Raw genomic sequence first — 18,900 nt, 5'->3', positions numbered from 1 at the left:
CAAATATAAACGTGATTTATTATTAGCCGAAAACAACACATAGTTTACTTATGGTTGTTTAAAACGAATAAAAATGTCAAAATTAGGATAATTAGCATCATCAGTTAATTGGCTATTATTGTAAATCCCAAAACTGCTATGAATGGAAAGAGTATGAATCACTAGGTCTAGATGAAGTGAATGTTCTATTTCATTTTCTTTTAGTCAACAAAGTTAATTTCACTAGAATTATTTTAATTCCATTTAGTGGACGGTTTGATTCCTTCCAATTTCCATCACCTTTACCTTTCCTTCAACTTTTCTTTTGGATTTTCTTGCATCCTTCTCCATTAAAAACAAACCAAACTCAAATATATTGGATATTGTTTATTAATTATGTCCACACAAACATGAAAACGTTTTTTTTTACGTGAAACTATAATGTTATTCTCTGAACTATCAAAAAAGTATTGTTCGTTAACATTATTTACATGTTACCGAATAATATGATGTGAGTAATCGATATCCATTTAAAAATATGTTATCACTAATTTGTGGGGAATAAAAGACAAAATCAATTTTAGATATGTGACATTGGTATTGGAAAGTGGAAACCCCGTTTAAATCAACTTGCATATTAAGTAAAGCAGGCAAACAAACATGATTGATTAGTCTTTATTCCACCACTATATTACTAGCTTTATAAATTTTTGGAATTAATATTATCTTTAGTGCCATAAAAACAAAGAAGTAAAGCATTTTTCTAGAAAACAAAAAAAAAGAGGAGAAAAAATGTCATTTCTTATTTCCTAACGAGAGAGCATAAAAAATGGCAACATGAAGTCATTTTCTAATAATAAAGAGGGCCCAAATTCTCCTTTCTTATCACCCAATTGGACCCTCTCTGAATGCCTCCTCTCCTCGATCTATTTAAATTCCATTAATACCCTCCTCACATTCACTTATATTTCCTCATAATTAAAACCTCTATTTTTACTTCTTCTCCTCAAAGTTTGAGAGAGAGAAAGAAAGAAAGAGAGAATAATGGTGGGTTCTTGAAGCTTCTCACATTTTTCTTCTTCTTCAGTCTTAATCGTTTCAAGAATTCAACTTATCATTTGTTGTGTGTGTTGGTGCTTCCTTTTGCAAATTATTTTTCTTTTCTAAAAGTTTTTTGTTTTCTCTTTGTTTCTTGCAATATAACAGGAAGTTGAAGAAGAGGTCTCAAGATGGGAAGGCTACGCAGATTGGAGAAACAAAGCCGCCGTGAAAGGCCGTCACGGAGGCATGCTCGCCGCTTCTTTTACCTTAGGTCAGTGTCGAAATTCCAAATCTACCCCTCCTTTTCTCCTCCCTTTACTCTGATGGATCATGTGAACTGATAGGTTGGTCTTCCTTTATTTCTTGTAATCAGTGGTGGAGATATTAGAGAATCTAGCGTATCTGGCGAATGCAAGTAACCTTGTGTTGTACCTAAGAGAGTACATGCACTTGTCTCCATCGAAATCGGCGAATGATGTTACCAACTTCATGGGCACAGCTTTTCTCTTAGCTCTTCTTGGTGGTTTCCTCTCCGACGCGTTCTTCTCCACTTACGTCATCTTCCTCATCTCTGCCTCTATTGAGTTCCTGGTAACACCTACTTCACTTACTCTTTTGATCAGTGGTGTTAACCTAATTCTTTAACATTTGCTAACCCTTATACAGTTTGAAGAATTTTCACTTAAGAAAGAACATCAAAATGGCTTGAAACCCCCATCTAAACTTCAAAAATTTATCAAATTTATCCGTTAATGATTGAAAATTTACTTTATGCTTTTTCCTTCGGCTTAAGTTTGAAGTTATTAGGGTTGACTTTTTAAAAACGAATAGCCTCCTAAACAATAAATCCATTCACATTACACAAAACCATTGTGATTGATAGATCCACATGCATATCTATCTAGTATATATTTATCACAAAAGTGAAGAAAATTATGCATATGAAAATGAATAGTTATAAGCTTTTTTGTAAGCAAAAAAATCCAACGAACCATGCGTGCATTGGTATGCTAATAAAAAGGACAAAGTAAGAAGCGTGACTTTGATACGCTACCGTATCAATACGCAACGCCCTACTCCCAACACAACACATGTGACATACGTGATACCATCAATAAAAAATCGTATGTTGGAGAGGGGACCTACCGTATTTTTATTAGTAGCTATTCATTTTTTTTAACAGTCACTGTCTTAGGGACAGAAAAGGAAATTTAAACAAACTCTTTCCCGAGTTTCAGTAACTAAACGTCCTTGCCTTTCTGTGTGTGTGTTATCTTGTTGTCTTCACATTTGATAGGGTAATGAAACTATTATGTCCACTTATATAACATCTGCCACTCGTGCCCTCGTCACTTTGCCACATAGTCTTACAAAAGACAAAACAAACTTGTAGTTCCAACTCACAGTTGGGCTCTTAATGCTTGGCTCTTCTTACATAATGTGTGGGTAGCGTTTGGACGTTCTGAACGTGACGCAAACTCAAACGCTAACGCTATTCTATCTCTCACCCATTATGGCTAGGTTTTAATGGATCACGTTCAGCTGAGCTAAGTTAGCTCTACACTGAGATATACTCTATGATAATATGTTACTCATAATTGTAAAATTTACTACAGTTATTTTACCAAAAAATAAAAAATTTACTACAGTTTACAACTTACCAAAACAAAACTTACAAATATATTTAGTTAACTTACAATTTCAAGATAGAGTACTACGCACTGTCTATATCCTAATTTAAACTACTTTTTATAGATTTGAGTCGTTTACTTATAAGATAAAGCATATATTCAATGGAATCAAATAGTCACCTATAACATATATCAGTATATCATGGGATAATGTATGGCAATTCATATACAACAGTCCAAAACATAAAACAACCCGGGTGTTACGTCAGCGTAACCGAGGTGCGTTCTTCTCGAGAAAAATTGCATTGGCCAATGAGAAGACCACACGAAAATTAGGTTATGTCCATACTTCATTTAATAAAGACGTTTCATCGTTCGTAACGCTTTCAATTATTTGTATACGTCGCTGCTCTGCCTCCCATGAACCACAAGGGTTAAACTCGTTCGCGTGCTCTTCACGTGTCCCTGGTCCCATATTCTTTTGTAACTCCGAGAAAATAAAACGTCTCTAATCAGTGGATTATAATATAGTTTTGGACTCGTGCAGGGATTAATCATACTCACTATCCAAGCTCGAACACCATCCTTAATGCCACCAACATGCGATGGTCCCACGTGTGAAGCGGTGAGTGGTTCTAAGGCGGTGACGCTGTTTGTAGGATTGTACCTTGTGGCTTTAGGAGTGGGTGGGATTAAAGGGTCATTACCGTCGCATGGAGCAGAACAGTTCGATGAGAGTACACCTAAAGGCCGGAAACAAAGGTCAACGTACTTCAACTACTTCGTGTTCTGTCTTGCTTGTGGAGCACTCGTGGCCGTGACGTTCGTGGTTTGGTTAGAAGACAACAAAGGATGGGAATGGGGATTTGGTGTTTCTACTATCGCTATCTTCGTCTCGATTCTCATCTTTCTCTCCGGTTCAAAGTTTTATAGGAACAAGATCCCATGTGGAAGTCCTCTCACCACAATCTTGAAGGTATGCTTTTTTAATCTATTTTGAGATTACGAGTAAACGTTTGTTCTAAGTAATGTATATGGTTGAGGAAATACCATAAAATAGCACTACAATATTTGATTTTTTTCCCCAAATTAGTATAAAAAGGAAAATGATCAACATACAGCATTAATTTTTAAAATTATTTTATATTTGGATTTGAATTTTGTGATTAGAGCCAGGATTAAATGTTGAAAGGATGGAGTTAGGAAAAAGGTTTAGGATTTGAAGTTATTTGATTATTTTATTTTATATTTTAATTAGTGCTATTTTGGTTACTTTCTCCCTTGTGTGCTAATTTTGTCATAATAATAATTTTTTGTGCTATGTAAGTCATTTGTTCTATATGGTTTGTTTGATTCAGGTTCTTCTTGCTGCTTCTGTTAAGAGTTGTTCTAATGGGAGTCCAAGCAACGCGGTTGTGAATTTAGCTATTAGCCCTTCTAATCATTTAAAAGAAGTTACTGAATCAGGAGAACTTGAAAAGCCACGTCATCAAGAACCAGTGCCTCCTCCTCAGACACAACTAACCAACAGTTTGAGATTCTTGAACAGAGCTGCTGAGGAGAAACCAGACCACAAGTTGTTAGAATGCACGATCCAACAAGTAGAGGATGTGAAGATTGTGCTCAAAATGCTCCCTATATTTGCTTGCACTATCATGCTCAACTGCTGCTTAGCTCAGCTCTCCACATTCTCCGTCCAACAAGCTGCTTCCATGAACACAAAGATAGGTAGCCTAAAGATCCCTCCAGCTTCATTACCGGTCTTCCCCGTCGTGTTCATCATGATCTTAGCACCTATCTACGACCATCTGATCATCCCATTCGCTAGAAAAACAACCAAGACCGAAACGGGAGTCACTCATCTACAAAGAATCGGAGTAGGTTTAGTTCTTTCGATACTGGCAATGGCCGTTGCAGCTCTCGTTGAGATCAAACGTAAGGGAGTGGCTAAAGACGCGGGGTTACTTGACTCGAAAGAAACCTTACCAATCACTTTCTTATGGATCGCGCTTCAGTATCTTTTCTTAGGGTCAGCTGATCTGTTCACACTAGCTGGACTTTTAGAGTATTTCTTCACAGAAGCACCAGCGTCTATGAGATCTCTAGCGACATCACTCTCGTGGGCTTCTTTGGCGATGGGTTATTACCTAAGCTCGGTGATCGTTTCGATAGTGAACAGCATAACAGGGAGTTCAGGAAACACGCCTTGGCTGAGAGGAGAGAGGATAAACCGTTACAAACTAGACTACTTCTACTGGCTAATGTGTGTATTAAGTGCAGCTAACTTCTTGCACTATCTCTTCTGGGCAATGAGGTACAAGTACAGATCAACAGGTTCAAGAAGCTAAATATGATCCACTTTTGAGGGTTTTTGAATGGAGGAAAAGAGCAGAAAAAATGTATTTTTTTTTTTTACTTCATCGGCTGATATATATAAGAGATGAATGGGGGGGGGATAAAACTAGTGGTGTTGTGGTCAGGTAAATAGTGGAGGTGTTGGAGTTTTTTTTTACTCGTTGGACTAAGGAATGTACAGCGAGTGATTATGATATTTAATTAACTTGGTTTAGTTTTTACTTTTGAATTGTTTCTTCCGATGTACGGTACTGAGGGAAGCTTACTTAGCATTTTGATATACACATTCACAAGGGTTAGGTTTATTAAACTTCATCCTTTGCCTTGATCTCATAAAGTCTAAAGATATTTGTGAGAAACAAATGCTATGCGGCTGTCTTTTGTGTATGTGAAATTGATGAGAAAGTTATGGATGAACCAATGAGGCCCAAACATTGTTGAACACTTTACATGGGCCTAGTAAAGAATATGGAAATCAAGTCCAGTCTGTAATTAACTTATTCTTTGTTGACCAAAAATTAACTAAGTTTAGTAAAAAAAAAAAAAATTTAAAATGATGTTACTTTATCATATTAGTGGGTGCAAATCAAAACAGAACAGCGGAATCAGACTCTCACTTACGAAAACAAACACGGTTTGGCCTGAACCCTTCCTTTGTCCCTTCCTTTTAATCTCTGTGATTCGCGTCTCTTGTCACACTTCTGTGTAATTTCATTGATTCTGTAGATCTCTGCTCATCCTCGCCGTAGCTAATTTTCTTTTGTGGACCCCCTTTTGACAGAATCTTGTCGAAATTAGGGTTTGGTTCTCTGTTTCTTCCTGTGCTTTGTAGATGACGAATGGGTTTTATGGGAATTTCGATTTTTTTTTAATGCGGCTAATAGGGTTTCGGATATTTTGTTCAATTTACTAGGATTCAATTAGACGAAACATTCTGCTGAACAGTGCCGAAATATTTAAATAAAAATCTGAGTCTAAATGGGTTTTAAAAATTGATTTGATTTTCGTTAAAATAATCTTATCCTTGGATTATAGGAAGACAACTTTGAATTTTCTTTTGACTTTTGTGTACAGAATCTTTGCCTTGGTCCTTACTTCTTGTTCTCTTCTTTGCCAGATATTTATACAGACTTGGTGATTATATCTTCTTATGCTTCTCATGTTCTGCTTGATTGGGTTACAGGAAAATAACAAATGGGTCAAGTTTTAGGATGTGTCCAAGTCGACCAGTCGACCGTTGCAATCAAAGAGACGTTTGGAAAATTCGACGACGTTCTCGAGCCAGGCTGTCACTGTTTGCCATGGTGCTTGGGGAGCCAAGTCGCTGGTCACCTTTCCCTGCGTGTTCAACAGCTCGATGTTCGCTGCGAGACCAAAACTAAAGTCTCTCTTGCTTTTCACTCTTTTTTTTTTTTTTTGTGTTTTGAGACTTTTGAGGGTTTGTTTTAATGTTTTTTTTTGTGTGTTTAGGATAATGTGTTCGTCACCGTTGTTGCTTCGATTCAGTACCGGGCCTTAGCTGAGAGTGCTCAGGATGCTTTTTACAAGCTTAGCAACACCAGGAACCAGATTCAAGCTTATGTCTTTGATGGTTTGTTTTCTTCAATATCTTTCCCCATTTGTTTTATTTCATGGTTTTGTTGTGTTCACCTTTGGTTTGTTTTTTTTGGAGTAGTGATCCGAGCAAGTGTGCCTAAGCTGGATCTAGACTCCACCTTTGAGCAGAAGAACGACATTGCCAAAACCGTTGAGAGTGAGCTTGAAAAGGTAAAGTCAAACAACTCTCAAGCCATCTCCTTGTGCAAAAAGACTTAATCTGCTGATGTGTTATGTAACAGGCTATGTCGCATTACGGGTATGAGATAGTCCAGACGCTTATCGTGGATATCGAGCCTGATGTGCACGTCAAGAGAGCTATGAATGAGATCAATGCTGGTACGTTCAAGTTTTCGACTTTTGTTTGCTGAAAAAGCTTTTAACATGTTTCTGGTGACACATAGCTTCGAGAATGAGAGAGGCAGCTAGTGAGAAAGCAGAGGCAGAGAAGATACTTCAGATCAAGAGAGCTGAAGGAGAAGCTGAGTCGAAGTACCTTTCAGGTCTTGGTATTGCCCGCCAGAGACAAGCCATTGTGGATGGTCTGAGAAACAGCGTGCTGGCCTTCTCCGAGTCTGTTCCAGGGACGTCTTCCAAAGACGTCATGGACATGGTTCTGGTCACTCAGTACTTCGACACTTTGAAGGAGATTGGTGCGTCTTCGAAGTCAAACTCGGTGTTCATACCGCACGGTCCAGGTGCTGTTAAGGACATTGCTTCACAGATCAGGGATGGTCTTCTTCAGGGAAACGCTGCTGCTGAGTAAGAGATCATAAAAGTACAAAGCTTTATCAGGGTTTAGTTGTGTTTCTATTGTTGAAAGTCCTTGTGGATTCCTTTTAAAATACATATCGTTGGTTTGTTTATGGCTTGTGGACGGGATCGTATGTTTGGTTTTAGTTATGTTTTGGGCTTGAGAGTATTTGAAGCAATTTGGGGTTCTAAAAACTAAATATCTTATTTACAAAAATTTATATATGCGAGTGAAGCTGGTTATCTTTTCTTCTGAAAGATAACACTGATTCTTATTTCTATTTTTGGTCAAGACTTTGGTTTCATTTGCATATTTTCTCCTCTTATTTTACTACTACAAAGTTGGGAGTGACTAATTAGGACTTTAGTTCAAGATCGTTGGTAGAAAGTCCCACGTTCTAAAACGCAGCCACCGAGACCGTTTACTCGCCGGATTTGCGTTTACTCGCCGGATTTGCGTTCGGTGGACGGAGACAGTGGCGATTATGGTCTACTCAGGTAAAAAATCGGCAACGTTAAAAAAGTTTCGAATTATCTTGATTTTTGCCTAAAATCGAATGTCTGATGGTTGATTTATCAACTTTTTGTTAAATCCAATTGAAAATGATCTACAAACGGTTGAAAACAAGGCAAAACAAATCACGATAGTCATAGATAAAAGTTACAGAGATTGTAAATTAGGTGAAGAAGATGACAAGATAATTACACTTTTGCCCTATTAACAATAAATAAATAAAATAAATCATATATAAAAGGATGCAGTGGTCTTAAACATGGGATTTCTTTAGTTTTTTTTGTCAACCACATAACTTCTTTAATAAATGCTTAAATGAGAACTATTCCAACTAATTTAAATAGGCTATTATATATTTACACAATTATAATATATAATTTATTTAAAAAACTCTAAAAACTAATCTCCGATTACTCTAAGTTTCGTCCGATTTTCTATTAACTAGCTAGGTGAGGCCGGCGCAATTTCAAACATGGGTAGAAACATGAGCTTATTTATTATCCTAACAACAGAGAAAGTGGCATTTATAAAACCAATTATTTAACTTGTTAAATAAAGAAATGTACCTACTTTTTAGATATCTAGGATGCCACCAGTGGAGATCTGTGCTTCACGATTCCGGGAACAAGAATCTCAAAACGTTCCAAACTCATCGCTCAGCCGTCAGATCATTAAACAGAAAACAACTTATTTAACATTATTTTTCTTTAAAACGTGTCTACTATTATTCTATTACACCTACGCTATAATTGATAATTTTAAGATATTATAATTTCATCACACTGAATAGCTTTATAATTAATATGTATCGTTGTTAATAACAAAAATTCTTAAAAATTTAAAACTATTTTTTTTACATATAGAACCATTAATTAGTTTTAAGTTAAACTTGGAATAAGAGAAGGATTTTAGTTCCAAAAAAAGTTGGCCGACGAGGGGGAAAGGGGTGGGACCCATAAGTGGAGCCGACGTGGATAGTAAGTGAGTAGACGACGCTTTACTCGAATCTCAAAAAATAAAAAAAAAGGTATATTCCCTTTTCACCAAAAAACCAAAAGTTTAGTTTTTAATCAAAAAACAAGAATAATAATTTCAAACGACTCTTAACCTCTTCTTCTCTCCTCCACTCCCCCTTCCAAAAATATCTTCCAACACGAAACGGCAATGTCCACTGTTCCCATTGAGCCTCTTCTCCACCTTTCTCCTCTTCGCCGCAGCTCTACCATCCATCGCGGACCTACTACATCCTCGCTGAATCTCCGTTGCCATTTCACTTCCAAGAAGCTACACTCGATCGGAAGAAGCATCGCCTCCGGAAACAGCTTAGGTTTCCGAAGAAGGTCCGTCGCGATTCGAGCCAGCTCCTCCGATACTGCTGTCGTCGAAACAACCTCTCAATCGGATGATGTCATCTTCAAGGGGATTTTCCCCGTTCAGCGAATCGATAAGGTTTTCTCGATTTCATTTGCTTAATTTTGATTGAAACCTGGGAACAACTTGGCTCACATTTGCTATTCCGAAGGATTGATTATATCTTTCACGCTGTTTGTTAAGTTGATTCTGATCGATTCGTGGAGATTTTAAGCTGAGGTTAACTATTCTTATTTCGATTTTGGGAACTATAGGCGGAAGGAAAGATTTATGTGCGATTAAAGAAAGTGAAGGAGAATGATTGGGAGCTGAGTGTTGGATGTAGTCTTCCTGGGAAATGGATCCTTCATTGGGGTGTTTCTTATGTTGGTGACACTGGCAGGTCCTTCCCTTTTCTTGATCTCTTTCCTCATTATGTTTCCTGATGTTCTCTACCTTTGAAATCTTCACAGTGAATGGGATCAACCTCCGGAAGATATGAGACCACCTGGCTCACTTGCCATCAAAGTATGTTTTTTCTTTTTCCTTTTTCATTATCGTTACTTTGAATAATTGTAACATTTTCTTTGCAGGACTATGCTATCGAGACACCTTTGGAGAAGTTATCCGAAGGAGATTCATTTCATCAAGTCACTATTAATCTAAATCTGGAAAGCTCTGTAGCAGCTCTCAACTTTGTTTTGAAGGTTCTGTTTGCTTAACACTTTGCCACGAAGGTGAACTATTCGTTTGCCTTCATATGTATATTAATCTGTGACTGTTGTTTTCCAGGATGAGGAAACTGGGGCATGGTATCAGCATAAAGGGAGAGATTTTAAGGTTCCTCTTCTGGACGATGTTCCTGATGATGGGAACTTGATCGGAGCAAAGAAAGGCTTCGGTAAGTGGCTGGGGCGTTTTTTATATCTTTCAGTGTAGACTACTTCTTATGCCTAGATAGTTACATCTGTTGTTCTGACTACTGGTTTTGCATTTTCTACTTTGGCATCTTCTCATCCTTGTGTGTGTATCCTCATTCTCTTTTGACGAATTATAATTCAAGCTTAAGAAATCCAGTGATTGAGAGTTGCTTTCTCTTGAATACCTAGGTGCTCTTGGGAAGCTCTCAAACATTATTGTCAAACAAGGGAAGAGCTCGTCTGGTTCTACAAAAGAAAGAAAAGGTCTTGAAGAGTTTTATGAGGAGATGCCAATTAGTAAACATGTTTCCGGTGATAACTCAGTCAGTGTCACTGCAAGGAAATGCCCTGAAACATCGAAGAACATTGTATCGATTGAAACAGATTTACCGGGTGATGTTACTGTACACTGGGGAGTTTGCAAAAATGGCAGTAAAAAATGGGAAATTCCAGCTGAACCTTACCCAGAAGAAACATTTTTGTTCAAGAACAAGGCATTACGCACTCGTTTACAGGTAAGTGTTGAAGTATTTTCCTTGACAAGATTTAAATGTTCATAACCACTTGTGTTGTGTCTCTAATTCAAGTCTATTTTATTCAAATTAGTTCTTCGTTCGCACCTGGCCATGTTGACAATAGTCCAAGCACTTGGCAGGTTGCACAGGCCTTGTTTTAAAATTAGCATTAGGGGTTAACAACATTTTGCATTCGGTTCTTCATTTTTTCTGGTAGATATTTCCTTTGGATTGCATACGATTACGGTTGTACCATATATGCCATTACTCATGTCCTTGCTACTACCTTTGTGTGCATGTGGAGATCATTTTCATGTTGTCAACAAGAAAAAAAACTAAAATCCTCTGTTTACGTTTCGTATTATAATGTTTACATTTTCTAAGTTTTTTTATGCATATGAACCTTCTGCAGCGAAAAGACAGTGGGGATGGATCGTTTGGATTATTCTCTCTGGATGAAAAGCTCGAAGGATTATGTTTTGTGCTCAAGTTAAATGAAAATACTTGGCTAAATAATAGGGGCGAAGACTTCTACGTTCCTTTCCTTACTTCAACTAGCTTGCCCGTTGAAACTGAAGCTGCTCAAGTGAGTGGAAAGACACCAAAAACAAATCAAGAAGTGTCCGAAAGTGGATTCACTGATGAAATCATCACTGAGATAAGGAACTTGGCAATTGACATTTCCTCTCACAAGAATCAGAAGACGAACGTAAAAGAAGTGCATATAAACATTCTACAAGAAATCGAGAAACTTGCTGCGGAGGCATATAGCATATTCAGAAGCACAACTCCAACTTTTACCCCGGAAAGTGTTTTAGAAGCAGAAGCTGACGAGCCCAAAATTAAAATCTCCTCTGGAACTGGCTCAGGTTTTGAGATATTGTGCCAGGGATTCAACTGGGAATCCCATAAATCAGGGAGGTGGTACAAGGAACTTCAAGAAAAAGCTGATGAGCTAGCTTCACTTGGATTCACCGTTCTGTGGTTACCTCCACCGACAGAATCTGTGTCACCTGAAGGGTACATGCCTAAAGATCTGTACAACTTGAATTCCAGGTGAGCTCTGCAATTTTACAAAATAATTATCGTTGCTTAGTTGCTTAAAAATTTGTCATGAATATGGGGTTGTTCAATGTTCAAGTAGGATTAAATGACTTCTGGTTGAATACTGTTTTTGTTGACTTATATGTTATTTTTCTTAGAAGGTGATGTCGTAGTGCGTCTCAGATAAGAAAATTGTGGTTGAATGCTGTATCTGAAATAATTATTTCCCCGTTGTTGCAAACGTTCAGATATGGAACTATTGATGAGCTAAAAGAAACGGTGAAGAGATTTCACAAGGTTGGGATCAAAGTTTTGGGAGATGCTGTTTTGAATCATCGCTGTGCACACTTCAAGAATTCAAATGGTGTATGGAATCTATTTGGAGGGCGTCTGAACTGGGATGATAGGGCAGTAGTTGCAGACGACCCTCATTTTCAGGTAACTTTTTGTTTTCTTTAGAGCACAAATAACAAAAAAAAAAATTACCTTAAGAGTTATGGACTTAAAAGAGAGGTTAATTCTTTGATAGAAAATATAGTCTTTGTTGATACATGCTGCCGTGTTAATGTTTTTGAGGGAGGTAAACGTGCTTATTGATCTGTATTACTCTTGATGATACAATTCAGGGTAGAGGAAACAAGAGCAGTGGAGATAATTTCCATGCTGCTCCAAACATAGATCATTCACAGGACTTTGTTAGGAAGGATATCAAGGAATGGCTATGCTGGATGAGGTTAGTTCCCTTGTTTTATTTTTCCTAAAATACTCACTGCTGATTGGTTTTGGTGTCTGATGTCATTGGCTGTTTGAGTTCACCTGCAGAGAAGAAGTTGGGTATGATGGATGGAGGCTTGATTTCGTTAGAGGCTTCTGGGGAGGTTATGTCAAAGACTACATGGATGCTAGCAAACCCTACTTTGCGGTTGGTGAATACTGGGATTCCCTAAGCTACACGTATGGAGAAATGGACTACAATCAAGACGCACATCGTCAAAGGATTGTTGACTGGATCAATGCAACCAGTGGAGCTGCTGGTGCCTTTGATGTCACAACCAAAGGAATACTTCATGCGGTACTAACAGTATTCAACACCTTGTAGCGTTTGATATATAAAATTTGAGTTGGGTTTCTGAGATATGATTAAGCTTTTTATGCGTGTAGGCTCTTCAAAAATGTGAATATTGGAGACTCTCAGACCCAAAAGGGAAGCCTCCTGGTGTAGTTGGATGGTGGCCATCTCGTGCGGTGACATTCATAGAGAATCATGATACTGGCTCTACTCAGGTTTTACTTTCTTACCATTTTTGTCACCCTTTAAATAAACCTGTCTTTAACGAAATTTCTTCCTCCTTTCTAAAAGGGTCACTGGAGATTCCCAGGAGGGAAGGAGATGCAAGGATATGCTTACATCTTGACTCATCCAGGAACCCCAGCGGTTTTCTTCGACCACATCTACTCAGACTACCGTTCCGAGATCGCTTCTCTTCTGTCTCTCAGGAACAGACAGAAACTCCACTGTCGGAGTGAGGTAAAACTCACAATCTCTTGAACGTTGTTTTACTAAATTCGTCAGGTCTTAAACTAGACTACTTTGTTCAATACACTGTAAAGGTGAACATAGTAAAGAGTGAGAGAGATGTCTATGCGGCTATAATAGATGAGAAAGTTGCAATGAAGATCGGACCAGGGCATTACGAACCACCAAGCGGATCTCAAAACTGGTCTGTAGCCGTCGAAGGCAGAGACTATAAGGTGTGGGAAACCTCTTAAGGAGGTATGGTATTATTCTAGTACGTATGTAGTAAATAAAAATGCTCCCTGGAGAAAATGTGTTATATATGTATCTGTTTGAGGAAAGAACCAGAAATAAGATCTGTCCCAATTTTTACAATACTGAGAACATATTCATATTGTTGTATCAACATTGTGGCTGTTTGTAAAGTGTACCTGTTAAGGTGGTTAGGTGAATATTGGTTTATATATTTTGATTGATTTAGAAATCCATATAGTATTTATAAATCCAATTAAAATATGTAAATCCGGAGGTTTTTTTTCGGATTTGAGTTTTTGTATTTTTAACTAAAAAATTCAAACAAATCTATTCAAATCCATTATTAAATCAAATATATTAGTAAATCCGTACGATTGAATAACATTTGATTTGATATAAAATTTATGAATCATTAAACCAATAACACATGATTTTAATACAGATTTGAAAATCATAGAACCAATAACACTAGATTTAGTTCGGATTTTCAAATCCATTAAAATACAACAACCAATAACCCCTACTAAAGCTGTCAAAGCTATATTTTGTCACTGTATAATGTATATTTTAACAAAGATCCTAAAATATTATCTGAAAATTCAGATCCAAAATACTAATGTTTAAAAAAAATGCCAGTAAATTCAGTAATGCTTAACAAAGTTAACTAGGAACATATGAAACATTCAATTATCCTTTTCTAAATTTTTAGATATCTTAACTAAACTTAAAATTTCTATTATTTTTATAATTTATGATTTCGGCGGTAGTTTGTACTAACAAAACATAAAATGTCATAGTTCTGAGAATTGTACAATTTTTAAAATTAAACGTAAATTTCCATTGTTCTACATATATATTATGATTTTTGACAAACTTTGTATTGGAAAATAATGTTCTATCTCATTCATCGTTAGCCATTTTTACATATATATGCATACAATTACAATGTTCCTTAAAAAGATATTCTCTCAATATGTTAAATATAAGGATATGGAATATATTCTAATACCCCCTCCTCCCCTCCTTCAAGTTGAAGCATACACATTTGCTATGCCCAACTTGATCAAAAATGCATCAAACTCTTTCTTCCCCAACGCCTTTGTAAGTATATCTGCTAGTTGATCCTTTGTTGATATATGCTTTGGTTTGATAAAATCACGAATAATGTCGTCACGAACAAAATGGCAATCGAGCTCAACATGTTTGGTCCTTTCATGAAATACGGGATTTGAGCTTATGTAAATAGCAGGTTTGCTATCACAACACAGTGACATCGCCCCATCATGAGCAAACCCAAGCTCAAGAAGTATCATCCTCATCCACCGTAATTCTGCAGTAGCTTCAGCCATCGCACAATATTCAGCCTCTACGGAGGATCGCGAGACTGTATCTTGTTTCTTACTCTTCCATACAATCGGAGATGACCCCAACTGAAGTATCCAAGCGCTAAGTGACCTTCGTGTCAATGGACACGCACCCCAATCCGAGTCACACCAACCAGTGACATGAGTTGATGATTCAGCACGTAACAGTATTCCTTGCCCAAGAGTACCTTTCAGGTAACGCACAAACTTCAATGCTGCAAACCAATGCTCCTGGCGTGGCTTATTCATATAATGAGACAGAGTATGAATAGCATATGCTAATTCAGGTCGGGTTGCAGCTAGATAGATAAGCCGACCAATAAGACACCTGTATTGTTTCGGATCCGCAAGCAAAGGTCCATCCGCAACACTGAGTTTGTGATTCTGATCAATAGGCGAGCCAGCCGGTTTACATCCTATCAACCCTGTTTCCTCAACAATATCTGTGGCATATTTACGTTGACACAGATAAATTCCAGCCGGACTCCTAGCAACTTCCAAGCCTAAAAAAATATTTGACTGGTCTGAGATCTTTTATGTGGAAACAAAGAGACATATAATCTTTAAAAGATTGAATCGCTGTAGGTGAATTCCCGGATATGATCAGATCATCAAAGTATACGAGGATCCTTAGTGAAACACCGTCTTTGATGTAAACAAACAAGGAGTAATCAGATCGTGTTTGTGTAAATCCATATGCTTGTAACGCATCTGTAAGCTTCGCAAACCAGCATCTAGGTGCTTGTTTCAATCCATACAAGGATTTTTGAAGACGACACACTCGTGTTTCACCATCAGGACAGAACCCTGAAGGAAGTTTCATATAGACTTCTTCATGTAAATCTCCATGCAAAAACGCATTGTGTATGTCCATTTGATGTACTTCATGATTCATTTTGGCTGCAAGATCTAAGAACAATCGCACCGTTTTCTTCTTGGCAACTGGCGCGAAAGTTTCTTCATAATCCAATCCCTCCTCTTGATGATTCCCCAAAACAACTAACCGAGCTTTATAACGTTCAATGGTTCCATCCGATCGATATTTGATTGTAAACACCCACTTATAACCAAGATATTTCTTATTGGGAGGAAGATATTCTAGACGCCAAGTCTGGAGATCTTCAAGAGAATCATATTCTTTGTGTACTGTGTTTCCCCAATTAGGATTCTGCATAGCCTCCTTAAATGACTTTGGTAGAACAGACGTAGCAAGAGCCATCAAGAATTGTTGATGTGTAGGAGAGAACCTGTCACATGAAACATAGTTTGCAATGGGATAGATCGTACCTGAGGATTGCTCTGGAGAGGGTGTTTGCGAGACGAGAGAGAGTGAAGAAGAAGGAGCCGAGATAGCATCAACAACATAATCACGCAGCTTAACATTTGTGTTCTTTGTCCGGTGACCACGACCAAGCAATTCTGTCACAGGTTCTGCTGCCATAGTTTCAGGGGACACAGATTGCGACACTGATGGAGCAGCAGACGATTCTTGTCTTTCTACGCCAGACGATGAAGATTCACGAGCCACAGGAAGAGATGGCTCAGCGTCGGAGTCTGAATCAAATTCTCCCATCGTCGGATCTCCAGTTGATACTTCTGAAGTTACATCCTTCTGTTGAATAGAAGGTGATATTGAGACAGCGAAGGGAAATACTGTCTCTTGAAAGACTACGTCACAGGACGTAAAAACAATTTCTCGCTCCTGATCAAATAGTCTCCTCCCTTTCTTGCCATAGGGGTAACCTAAAAACACACACTGACGACTCCTAGAAGTGAATTTATCACCCTTATGATCAATGTTATGAGCATATGCAAGACACCCCATAACTCGGAGGATGACCGTAGAGAATTTCAAGAGGAGTCTTGTTCTGGAGAACAACTGATGGAGTCCTATTGATAAGATAGGCCGCAGTAAGGACACATTCTCCCCAGTATTCTATGGGTAGGCTTACCTGAAACCGGAGAGTACGAGCTATATTCAGGATATGCCTATGTTTACGCTCTACTCGACCATTTTGTTGTGGCGTATGAACACACGACGTCTCATGTATGATACCCTGCTCTCTGAAAAACGCTGATAAGCACAAGAACTCAGTGCCATTGTCACTTCTAATCACCTTAACTTTCCGAGAAAACTGACGATCGATCATGGCAAGAAAGATACGTATCTGCTGTGAGACCAAGGTTTTGTCGGGTAATAAGTAGAGCCACACAGCTCGAGAGCAGTCATCTACAATCGTTAGAAAGTATCGTGAACCGCAGAAAGCAGTTGTACGATATGGCCCCCATAAATCGACATGTATTAAATCAAAAACTTTTTTTGCTTTATTAGAACTTGAAGGAAAACATTGTCGAGTTTGTTTGGCTCGAAAGCACACATCACAACTTGTAAATAAATGCTCACTATTGCTACTACTAGTATTATTATCGCCTGAAATAATTCCCGTAACATGAGATGATGGATGACCCATCCTATTATGCCACAAAACCAATTCTGTCTGCAAGCTAGTCTTCAATGAAGTCATCGTCTCAATCCCACGAAACCGGTACAACCCCTCTCTCTCTCGTTCACCCGCTCCAATCAGCATCCTCGTAGTTCGATCTTGCAAAATTACCAACTTATCAGTGACCTGTCCGATTAAGAAACTGTCTGTAACAAGTTGTCTGAAGGAGATCAAATTAGTATGAAAGCCATCAACATAAAAAACATTTTGCAGACGCAACCGCGGAGTCAGTTGGATTGTTCCATGTTTTGTTGCACAAGCATTAGAGCCCGCATGCAACATAGCTGGAAGTGGTGATATATCACGGATATCAGTGAGCAGCTCGATGGAACCTGTCATATGGTGTGTTGCCCCTGTATCAAGAATCCATAATTTTTCATCAATCTTACCCCCAGAAGATGCAGATGTTTTGCCCGCATTGATCATATGTTGCACAATGTTCCACTGCTCATCTGAAAGTCCAGTCAACCCCACACGATCGCTTTCTGTAATCAGGCCAGCCGAGCTCATTCCAGCTGAATTCACACTTGGTATTTGAGTGACATTTTCTCTTGGGTTAGAGCCACCACCACGTCCACCAGAGAGGTTCTGAGTTCCTCTGCCTCCGACCCTTGGTCGCGGTTTATCAGGCCACCATTCTGGATACCCGATGATTTTGAAACATGAGCTCGCAGGTCTTTCTTCCCGCAAGCTGTGCACGTTCTGTTGAAGTCACGGTTACCACGAGGTGGCTCCATTTGAGTAGTTCCTAGTCTTGTAATGTCTTTAGTCCAGACACTTGCAGGAGATCTGGAACCAGTTGACGATGGAGCTTGAGTCGCGAAGCTCATCACTGGAGGCTTAGTAATTGCATTCAAACGAATCGTCTCATTCTGCACGATTGTCTGATACACACTGTCAAGATCTGGAAGAGGTGTTATTGCACACAACTGAGATCGGATCACGCCATGAACTGAATCATCCAAGCCCGAAAGAAAATCATGTATCCATAGAGTTTCTTTCTCTTCGTCTTGAGCTGCATTGAGGTTGCACTCACACTTCCCACATTCACATCGTTTGGACTCCATACATTCTGAAATTCCATCCCATATCTTTGTCAAACGCCCAAAATAGTTATCAACGCTTGAATCGTTTTGCTTGCAAGTAGCTAAGGAATTTCGTAGTTGTTGAAGTCGAACACCACTTTTAATAGAAAATCTCTTCTTGATAATGTCCCATAAGTCCTTCGCAATCTCCCGAGTTGAGATTGTCGACCTAATCTTTGGCTCAATTGTTTGTTTGATCCAGCCAACAAGGAGGTGATTGTTGGCCACCCAATCTTCTAGATATGAAAAGCCTGCTTCTGGTTTTGGTATACTTCCATCAAGGAAACCAAATTTCTTCCGAGAACTAAGAGCCATACGGAAATTGATAGCCCATTCATCATAATTCAAACTGTTGAGTTGAGGTTGTGATATGATAGCACCGGGGTTATCGTTCGACGATCAGTCATATGGCGATATTGTTTTATATTTTGGATTCGCAGCGACAATCGACATGATGATAGTTGATTTCGGTTGAGAA

At 38.4% G+C, this 18,900-nt stretch overlaps 3 protein-coding genes across 7 annotated transcripts; all 3 read left to right on the top strand.

Moving 5' to 3' along the window:
• Positions 1–830: 830 nt before the first annotated feature.
• Positions 831–5,235, top strand: LOC106405663 (protein NRT1/ PTR FAMILY 4.6). The gene is made up of 5 exons (XM_013846185.3): positions 831–1,026; positions 1,186–1,291; positions 1,394–1,611; positions 3,199–3,627; positions 4,010–5,235. Exons 1-5 carry the CDS (start codon positions 1,024–1,026, stop codon positions 4,997–4,999), a joined length of 1,746 nt encoding a protein of 581 aa, XP_013701639.1. The 5' UTR covers positions 831–1,023; the 3' UTR covers positions 5,000–5,235.
• A 296-nt stretch (positions 5,236–5,531) lies between these two features.
• LOC106405664 (hypersensitive-induced response protein 2) lies at positions 5,532–7,636 on the top strand. Of its 5 annotated transcripts, none has more exons than XM_013846186.3 (6): positions 5,532–5,640; positions 6,190–6,389; positions 6,477–6,597; positions 6,682–6,773; positions 6,845–6,941; positions 7,007–7,636. In XM_013846186.3, the coding sequence occupies exons 2-6, from the start codon at positions 6,201–6,203 to the stop codon at positions 7,366–7,368; spliced, it is 861 nt and encodes a 286-aa protein (XP_013701640.1). In that variant the 5' UTR covers positions 5,532–5,640; positions 6,190–6,200; the 3' UTR covers positions 7,369–7,636. The 5 variants fall into 5 exon arrangements, with proteins under 5 accessions (XP_013701640.1, XP_022561002.1, XP_022561001.1 ...); XM_022705281.2 differs by having other exon boundaries at positions 5,613–5,711; XM_022705280.2 differs by having other exon boundaries at positions 5,626–5,805.
• A 1,322-nt stretch (positions 7,637–8,958) lies between these two features.
• On the top strand, positions 8,959–13,690 carry LOC106405641 (alpha-amylase 3, chloroplastic). Its single transcript, XM_013846160.3, has 13 exons — positions 8,959–9,318; positions 9,495–9,622; positions 9,693–9,747; positions 9,813–9,926; positions 10,012–10,120; positions 10,329–10,654; positions 11,067–11,710; positions 11,947–12,136; positions 12,325–12,431; positions 12,521–12,770; positions 12,860–12,982; positions 13,059–13,226; positions 13,310–13,690. Exons 1-13 carry the CDS (start codon positions 9,034–9,036, stop codon positions 13,466–13,468), a joined length of 2,658 nt encoding a protein of 885 aa, XP_013701614.2. The 5' UTR covers positions 8,959–9,033; the 3' UTR covers positions 13,469–13,690.
• The last annotated feature ends 5,210 nt before the right edge of the window (positions 13,691–18,900 follow it).

This window comes from Brassica napus, chromosome C6 (assembly GCF_020379485.1).
Source record: "Brassica napus cultivar Da-Ae chromosome C6, Da-Ae, whole genome shotgun sequence".
Classification (NCBI taxonomy): Eukaryota; Viridiplantae; Streptophyta; class Magnoliopsida; order Brassicales; family Brassicaceae; genus Brassica; species Brassica napus.
Note: the sequence above shows the minus strand (reverse complement) of the source record. Positions and strands in the feature narration are given on the sequence as shown.

Coding starts and splice junctions, on each gene's coding strand:
- LOC106405664 (XM_013846186.3), top strand. CDS start 6,201: ATGGGTCAAGTTTTAGGATGTGTCCAAGTCGACCAGTCGACCGTTGCA. Junction 6,390..6,476: donor GCTGCGAGACCAAAACTAAA/GTCTCTCTTGCT, acceptor TTGTGTGTTTAG/GATAATGTGTTCGTCACCGT. Junction 6,774..6,844: donor TTGAGAGTGAGCTTGAAAAG/GTAAAGTCAAAC, acceptor GTTATGTAACAG/GCTATGTCGCATTACGGGTA.
- LOC106405641 (XM_013846160.3), top strand. CDS start 9,034: ATGTCCACTGTTCCCATTGAGCCTCTTCTCCACCTTTCTCCTCTTCGC. Junction 10,121..10,328: donor CGGAGCAAAGAAAGGCTTCG/GTAAGTGGCTGG, acceptor TTGAATACCTAG/GTGCTCTTGGGAAGCTCTCA. Junction 12,137..12,324: donor CAGACGACCCTCATTTTCAG/GTAACTTTTTGT, acceptor GATACAATTCAG/GGTAGAGGAAACAAGAGCAG.
- LOC106405663 (XM_013846185.3), top strand. Junction 1,292..1,393: donor CGCCGCTTCTTTTACCTTAG/GTCAGTGTCGAA, acceptor TCTTGTAATCAG/TGGTGGAGATATTAGAGAAT. Junction 1,612..3,198: donor CTGCCTCTATTGAGTTCCTG/GTAACACCTACT, acceptor GGACTCGTGCAG/GGATTAATCATACTCACTAT.